At 44.2% G+C, this 9048-nt stretch overlaps 1 protein-coding gene across 1 annotated transcript in view; it reads right to left on the bottom strand.

Moving 5' to 3' along the window:
• Window positions 1-9048, bottom strand: part of SLC22A3 (solute carrier family 22 (organic cation transporter), member 3) — a 30955-nt gene continuing 21907 nt past the window's right edge. The window contains 7 exon segments of the mRNA XM_009999990.1: window positions 1-58; window positions 797-896; window positions 2112-2165; window positions 2168-2217; window positions 2455-2563; window positions 4929-5143; window positions 5276-5373. Of these exon segments, the coding sequence (XP_009998292.1) occupies window positions 1-58; window positions 797-896; window positions 2112-2165; window positions 2168-2217; window positions 2455-2563; window positions 4929-5143; window positions 5276-5373 (684 nt within the window).

Genomic DNA, 9048 nt, shown 5'->3' with positions numbered 1-9048 from the left:
TCAAATATAAGAGCTGTTGTCCCGGTGTTTCCGTTTCTTGCCACATTTACTAAAGTGACTGAAGAAAGAGAAGGGGAGAGGAGTATAAGAGTGAAAGAAACAAGAAAAGATGTAGTCCCAAGCTGTAGTCCAAGCTGCAGTACTGAAACATTTACTTTCTGCATAGAAAATTTTCTCTTTCTTTAGTTTGCACATTGAAGCAAACAAAAGCTGCTGATGTGATATTCAAAGCCACTGTTTGAACTATTAATGTATAGCACCAGCTCCTCAAGAAATTGACTTCTAGGGAAGACATGGTGTAAGTGTTCCCTGTATGCCCTCAGTGCAGTGAAGAATCTGGCTTAGCCTGTGTCAGGAGTGGCAAGGCTGTGCCTGCAACTCTTCAGCTACAATTTCATCTAGTATGTGACTTTGCAATGATAATAAATTGTGGATATGGTCCCAGGATCAAGGGCCTTTCCTCAAAGGATGCTTTGATTGAGGTTATGGCTGGTTCTCTTCAGCAGAGAGTTACAGGCTACACTTTGCAGTATCTCTTTGGGCACTGTTAATTTCTGCTTCTAGAGGTGCACAAGGCCTTGTATTTTGTGCCTCTATGAGAAAAATGCAGATTTTACCCTCATAGGTTTATTTCGAACAACCTACCTTAGTAGTATTGAATAGTTCACATTTCTATTGAGGTAAATACCACCTGCTCATAACATCAATCTGACAAGGGAATTTACCTTGACATCAATAATTTATGACAGCTGACAAGGTTAGACAGTGCTCTCAGGAGAACTCATCCATATCGTACCTTGAAAGTTGCTCCACATCCTCCACTGTCTCAGGTAATGAGATTCCCTTTGTCTCCGGTAAAAGTAATACTAGAAGCCCACAGACAACTGCAAGAATACCTACAAGGGACATTGCAGAAATACAAAAGCAGTAAGAAACTTGCTCCTTTTCTTATTTTGGGGGCTCATCCACTGAGAAACGTTTATTCAGATTAAGGTTAAACTGAGATTTTAAAGTGCAACAGCAATTTCTTATTGCCCTACTCTCACCAAGCACATTTATGATACTTTATTTTAACCATAAAAAGAAACAACAAACAAACAAACAAACCAAAACAACAAACTGAGAGCTAGAGATTCATTTGCAGCATGAATTGCTCCAAAAGGGGATCTTAGAAGTCAAAACGTTAGGGAAGTGCACATGGGGAAGCACATACAAACTGCACTGGAACCAAGACAGTGTTTCTCACATAAGATAAATCTGCCAGTGTTCAGGGGGCTCTTTCACATAGATGCATCTGTGTTTCTTGAGATCACTGAGATTTTCCTGACATACTATCTTCGTGTGTCCATGGCCAAGGTAAATTATGTCAATATGAATAAAAATTCATCCTTGGGAAAGGGCATTTAGATAAAGAGCCAATACGAAATCGTTCACCAAGAATGGTTATTTTGGAATAATTTCCTCCATAGATACAATTTAAAGTCTGTAATAAATAAAAAATAGAAGAGCTGGAGTGGAAAGTAAAGTCCCTGACTGTTGCACAGTCTTCTCTGTTCCTATCTGATTCTGTAGCTCTTCACCCAGTTCTGCAACAGCAGAGTTTCAGAATTAGGCAATGTGACCAGTACTTCTATATAGATCTATTCTTGGAATAATGGTAATTTAAAAAAAAAAAAAAAGAAAGAAAAAAAAAAAAGTCTCTTGTCTTTCCATTTTTGTTTTCAAGCTAAAATTTTGATTAATACAACACCCACAGTCATAAATGTATATACCAAAAAAATTAAAATATATATATTTTTAAGGGGATTAACCTCTACTGTTGGGAGTTACAGAACTTAACAGTAAGGCTTTTCCATCTTAAAGCACCTCACATAGTTTCTTTTACTCTTCTTCAGCCAAGTCACACAAGCAGACCTGAGCTCTTCCTTAGTGTGCCATGAAAGCACCCACTCTTCACCTGTTTGTTGTTCAGCCTCTTCTCAAGGCAAGAAGGTTGAGAGGAGCTGGTCTAGGGGAGAGATGAGGGCACACACTACACTTTCGCCCCAGAAGAAAAGCTCTGTGAGAAGGAGGGTATTTAAGCCAAAAGTACATTTAAAATGAAATCTTACTGAAAATAATTAGAGGTAGCTCCAACCAAATGGCTGCCAGGCGGAAAAGGAGGCTATGATCCCACCTAGGTCACACAAACTCGAGCACAGGGAAACACCAAAGTTTCTGCAAAATAAAAATAATGCCATATATTTGAGAGGCACTACCAAACAGATGAACCAGCAGTTCCGGGAGCAGAATGTAGACTTAGCTCCAATATTATCTCATTGGAATATGCCATCCACATTGAGCAGGGGAAATTCAGTTGGGAAACTCTGGAGAAAACCAAGTTTTACTAAAAAGTGGTGAAATAGGGAACAGGGAAAAGCAGAAGTCAAAAGCTCCTGGGAGTTTTTAACGTACCTCAGTGTCATAGGATATAGTTCAGTGTTCACAAGATAGACGATTTCAAAAGCTATTGTGATGGCCAGTCTTCCCAGTGTGGCAACTGTTGTTTTGAGCCATGAAATATCTGTTCATTTAAAAGAAACCCGGGTGAAACATGCTTTGCTGCACCAGCTGAATGTTTCTGAGAGCCACAGGCCCTGCCAGCAGAAGCTCTGTCACAGAAACAGTGGATCTGTGCTGGTCAGGCTGAAAGGCCACTGACGTAGATAGCAATCCATACTGAAATTTATTTCTTTCCAGCTTCATGCAAAAATGGTTTGGAGAATGAGAAACCCCTTCCAATTGACTGATTCAAGATTCTGTTGGGGCGTAACAGCATGGCTGGGGGAATGAATGTTAAAAGCTTCTAAGGCAATGATCAAACTGTGCTCTGAAAAGGAGAATTTATTTATATAGCAGTGTTGTGCTGTAAGAGACACCATTGAGTCAGCTCCCAAAGCCTTCTGATTTCAAAGAAACTGCCTCTAAAGATGCATCTGCAGCAACAGTAAAATTATTCTCCCTTGCGCAGGCCAGTATAATTTCATAATTTTTCTAGCCATTGCACACGAGACACGCTCTTAATAATACTCCCCCTTCCAGGCCCTGGTCTTGTCTTTGTGCCTGGCAAGACTAGCCCAGGGGCCTTGTGCTGCCTGGGTGGCTTTGCCCAGCTCTCCCAGCTGCACTGGAGCTCTAGTACCCAGCCACTGCCCTGTATGCATCAGTGGGGTGTGCAATGGTCATTTCTGCACTGAGGGGCAGAGCCATCCTGTCTCACTGTATGCAACCCCTCAGCACTCCCACTGCCCTCTCTGGAGAGCCAGTGACCTCTGGAGAAGTGTCACAAGGAATGCAAAAAGCACTTCTGCAATGCTCTTGGGAGAGAACAGTCACTTGTACGGTCTAATCACAGCCAGGCTGACAGGAAGGCGGATGAAACAACAAGCCTGAACCTGGCATGAGGGGGAGCTCTGCCACTGGAGAGGGCTCTGGCCCTAATTGTGTTTTCTCAAAACTTTAACAAGGAAAAACAAGAAAAAATTTCAGTTTGCTTTGAACAAAACAAACAAACAAACAAAAAAATTAAAAAAAAATAGATACTTGGGGTTATTTCAATTCCAAAACAACCAAACAAACCCCTATCAAATGTCATCCCATGTTGTGAGACACTGCCTTTGCCCTGAAAACTTTTGTTTTCCAACACTTGAAAGAAAAGCAAAGGCTGGAAAGAACAAAACAAATCCATGTTGTCTCCCTGGCACCCTGTCAGTCCATCAGACCTCCAACATGAGGATGACGTCTGTGCACCTCCTCCCTCTGCCAACAGACTCAAGCTGAGCACCCCAGAGTGATGGAGCACTCGGAAGCTGCCTCTGCAGTTTGTCCCATCTGTATAAACAGTCCTTTCTTGAAAGCAGGACTTTGACCTCAAGTGTCCCATCTGTGAGTATGTAAACCCCAAGCTGTCCTCTCCTCACATGCCAAAGGCCACCACATTCTCCCCTTGCTCGAGCCATGCCAACCCCACACAAGGGTCCTGCTCTAAACCCAGAGCTGCTGCACTGTGCTAGAGATACGGTGTGGCCCAAAATACATGAAAGGACCTGCATGAAAGGTCCTGCAGGAGTAATTCCACAGTGCCACTCTGTTTCTTCCTCTTGCAACAACCCTAGCTCCAGGCAATCAACAGTCCCAGGTCCTGCTGTCCCAGCAGGTCCTTTGTACTTTTTTAACAGGGGGAGACTGATACTGTCAAAGTCAGCAGATGGTGACCAGTCCCTCTGTGCCTGAATTGCTGTGCCATGCATTGGGGGAGCTGCCACAGGAGCATGGGGCAGCCAGCATCTGCTCAATATGTTGTGGTGCTTCTGAGAGGCACACAGCAGTGGGGAACTGGGGAGATACCAGACCTTATAGTTGTCCTTGAAGCAAGATAAAAATAACTTAATCAAAAGCCATATCTTTCCCTCAAACCCTTAATATTACCCAAACCCCTGGGAGGGTGAGAGCAGGGCAACAACCTCCATGTTGTCTGCCACAGCCTCTGCATCATGTTGTGGTTTGCATTGTTTTATTTGCAAATAAGATGACCACCAAGCTGCCTCAGCTAAATCACTGATTTTTTTATATCTTCCAAGTCATGGAATATATTTTTCCTTTATGTTTGCATACTCTTCCTTTCCATTTGTCTTCAAAACCAGTAGAGAGCCTTTCTTTCTACGACTACACACAGCTGTTGCTAACCACCCATCAAAAATAAGGACCATTACATGTCCCAGGGCAATCTATAAGCAAATAAGGTATGTTGATCCATGACTGTGGTGCTGCTTGCATCACCAAACACTTTTTACTTTTACCCACAGTTTTGTGTGGCCTGCTGTCCTTGCTTAAGGAGTGTCAGGGAGAAGTGATTGAGCTAAAGAGCCTGACTTTGGGAAGGGAATTACCTTCTGGCAAGAGGGCAGTAATGATGCATGCAATTCCCGCCACAATATTGCTTATTCCAAAGGGAAGGCACCGGCCAACACGATCAATTGTCACTAAAATTAGGAGAGCAGCAGGCAGCTCCACAGCTCCTGAGATGAAGAAATCTAGATAGAGATTTCCTCCAACAATTCCTAGGCGCATGACAAGCCCTTGGTAGATCAGGGCACTTGTGAACCTAAAAACAGCAAAGGGAAAAAAGAAGTTGAGAGGCAAATAAATTACTACAAGCAGCTGGAAAGACCCTTGAAGTCATAAAGGATTTTGTTTTTGAAAAACCCCCACCCTGGTAACAAGCTGGAGCACTCACCAGGCATACATCAGGATAAGCGTGTTCCTCCTCATCCGGGGAGTCCTCACCAGGTCAAGAAAGGAGGGATTGCTGACCTCATCATTGCTAACAGTGATCTAAGGAGTAAAGTAAGCAGTAGGGTCAGCTGTCAGGGGTCAGGCAGGAGCTGGGGCAGAGTTTCTATGTAAACATGTTGCTCAGCAATATTCCAGTCCAGCAAGCAAAAGTGATGATTAAGCCAGATTGCTGCTTTCAGCACTCCAGAGCAGTGCACAGATTTGGGAAATAGCTTGTAACTGGACACAGCTGTGGACTTCCCTTAATGACGATCATGCAAAAATCAGGAAAAAAATCCCCAGTCTTGACTTGAGAATGGAAAAATTACAGGAAAAATGATTTCCTGTGAACAGTTGTAAATGGAGAGAGGTTGACCTTGAATCTCTTGGAAGGCAATAATCAGTCGTTGTCCCAGGGTCACTGGGAGCAGAGCTCCCTTCTGCCAGAGGTGACAGAGAGCAGAAGACCAAGGCAGGAATGGGCAAAGCCATGGGCTGCGGGAAGCAAGGAAAGAGGGGATGGGCAGCAAGCAAAGGGCTTGGGAACACTGCTGGTGTCATAGCTGGGCAGCATGAAGAAAAGAGGCATGAGAGAAAGAGATCTGAGAAGAGTGAGAAGGCACTTGGGTGCTACAAAACATTCAACTGGTGAAATTCAGAGGGTCCTAAAATACACAAGCACTATGCGGAACATGGTTTTTACCCTGAAAGAAAAAAATCCTACAAAGTATGAAGTAATGATTCTCATACTGTCTACAAAGTGCAGTAAATCTGTTCACAGCTTCCTCTGATACAGTCACAAAAGGCACTCAATGAAATAATTAGTCAGAAGGTTTAACAGCAACAGAAAAAGGGCAGGGTTTCCCACAGCCTGTATTTACACATTGAAGTTCATTGCCATAGGATATTGTGGAGCCAGAATATTAGCAGGGCCAAGAAGGGCTTAGGCACAAGAGTGAAATTTGGTTTTAACTTTGGCCAGAAGTTTTTAACCATGACGTTCAAGCCAGGTGTCATCCCTCTGTTCATTTGGCAGGTGAGGAAGATGAAGAAGGGAAGGCAGAGGTGGTTTTAGGCAGGGACAAACCATGAGACTGCAGAAGAAAGGACAGCCTGGCTGGGATTGCCATTGGTCCTCAAAGCAGCTGTGGGCAACATGACGTTAAAACTGCTGCACCCTTTTCAGGAGAATTTCAGGCAGTCTGGCTGCTTTGACTGTCAGTTATTGCCCTTCTCCTCAGAGACCTAAGAGAGTTAAGAGAATTAAATGCCTCTCTCACCCAAGGGTGCTGAGGGAGCTAGTGGAGGTCATTGCTAGGCCACTCTCCATCATCTTCAGCAAGTCATGGGCAACAGGTGAGGTGCCTGAGGACTGGAGGATAGCAAATGTCACTCCAGTCTACAAGAAGGGCAAGAAGGAGGACCCGGGTAACTATAGACCGGTCAGCCTCACCTCCATCCCTGGAAAGGTGATGGAACAACTTGTTCTTGTGACTATCTCCAGGCACATCAAGGACATGGGGGTCATCAAGAGCAGTCAACATGGTTTTATCAAGGGTAAATCATGTTTGACTAACCTCATAGCCTTCTATGAGGAAATTACTAGGTGGATAGATGATGGTAGAGCGGTAGATGTGGTTTATCTTGATTTCAGTAAAGCATTTGACACCGTCTCCCACAGCATCCTTGTAGAAAAGTTGATCAGGTATGGGTTTGGTGATCAGGAAGTGAGGTGGATTAGGAACTGGTTGAAAGGAAGGAGTCAGAGAGTTGTAGTCAATGGGGCAGAATCTGGTTGGAGGTGTGTGACTAGTGGAGTCCCACAGGGGTCGGTACTGGGACCGGTGTTGTTCAACATCTTCATCAACGACCTGGATGAGGGTATAGAATGTACCCTCAGCAAGTTTACTGATGACACTAAGCTGGGAGGAGTGGCTGACACACCAGAAGCCTGTGCTGCCATTCAGAGAGACTTAGATAGGTTGGAGAATTTGGCGGGGAGAAACATGATGAAATTCAACAAGGGGAAGTGCAGAGTTTTACATTTGGGGAAGAACAACACCATGTCCCAGTACAGGTTGGGGGCTGAACTGCTGGAGAGTAGTGTAGGTGAAAGAGACCTGGGGGTCCTGGTAGACAGGAGGATGACCATGAGCCAGCAATGTGCCCTTGTGGCCAAGAAGGCCAATGGCATCCTGGGGTGCATTAGAAAGGGTGTGGTTAGTAGGTCAAGAGAGGTTCTCCTCCCTCTCTATTCTGCATTGGTGAGGCTGCATCTGGAGTATTGTGTCCAGTTCTGGGCCCCTCAGTTCAAGAAGGACAGGGAACTGCTTGAAAGAGTCCAGCGCAGAGCTACGAAGATGATGAAGGGAGTGGAACATCTCCCTTATGAGGAAAGGCTGAGGGAGCTGGGTCTCTTTAGCTTGGAGAAAAGGAGACTGAGAGGTGACCTCATCAATGTTTACAAATATGTAAGGGGGGAGTGTCAGGGGGACGGAGTTAGGCTTTTCTCGGTGATGACCAGTGATAGGACAAGGGGGAATGGGTGTAAATTGGAGCATAGGAAGTTCAAGGTGAATATCCGAAAAAAATTTTTTACTGTGAGAGTGACAGAGCACTGGAACAGACTGCCCAGGGAGGTTGTGGAGCCTCCCTCACTGGAGACATTCAAAACCCACCTGGATGAGTTCCTGTGTGATGTACCCTAGGTGACCCTGCTCTGGCAGGGGGGATGGACTAGATGATCTCTCGAGGTCCCTTCCAGCCCCTAAGATTCTATGATTCTATGATTCTATGATTCTCTAGCACCACAATACTTGCTGCCAGATGGGCATGGTAGCTCAGGGGAACAATCCCAGCTGGAAAGTCGGAGGGAGACATTGATGAAAGGATGGAGTAGCACATGAGAACATGCAAATCCAGGATAAGAGCAAGGGTAAAGCCAAAGGCATTGCCCGAGGGTCTCCTCAGATCAGCCAGGGCTATGCCCAAAACTTTTGCCCTTTATTTGATCTTCTTCTAAGGTAGCACAGGTGTTTTTCAGTGAGAGTTGGTTGGGTGTCTTTATGCATGACTTTCTTAAAAAGTGAGAGACACAAAACTTTGTAAGTGGACAGAGAAATCTCACATTTGTTTGAACTTCCTTTCTATTCCCTCTTACTTTTCCTCTGTACCCAGAGCCAGAAATTTTCTTCAAAGTGCTGCCACTTCTGCTGAGTGCCAGAGCCCTTTGTGGGGCAGCCTGAGGTTGCTGGGTTTCTTCACTGCTTTTGGACTCTCTTATACTATGGTTATAAAGCTGCCATGGCTGTGTTTGTAGGAGAAGGCTGCCAACCACCAGTAGTGACTTTGTGTGGATATGGTTTTAGTTTTCCAAAGGACTAAAGATAAAATCAGTATGGTTGCTACCATTTGTAATAACCCAAAGCATGACTGAATATTTTTTTATAAATGGGAAAAAAAAAATAACTAAAAAACAATCAGTGTGTGAAGTTAATTCTCTGTAGTGGAAAAAAGAAATCCTCTTTTTGTTCTTTGATGTCAGGGAGAGCTTTGCTATTCATATCAGTAGAGTCAGGAATTCAATGACAGGGCCCATGTTTCTGAAAATACTCTATCTGAAAACTCTTGAGGAAGTTTTACAACCAATTTCCTTGTCATTTTTGTGTCCCTCAAATTACATACCAGTTTTTCTGTAATATGTTTTCAAGATTTCTTGTAACATAGACACATAAT

The sequence above is a fragment of the Chaetura pelagica genome, unplaced genomic scaffold (assembly GCF_000747805.2).
Source record: "Chaetura pelagica isolate M959 unplaced genomic scaffold, ChaPel_1.0 scaffold135, whole genome shotgun sequence".
Taxonomy (NCBI): domain Eukaryota; kingdom Metazoa; phylum Chordata; class Aves; order Apodiformes; family Apodidae; genus Chaetura; species Chaetura pelagica.
The sequence above is the reverse complement of the archived record's forward strand: the minus strand, read 5'-3'. Positions and strand labels throughout refer to the sequence as shown.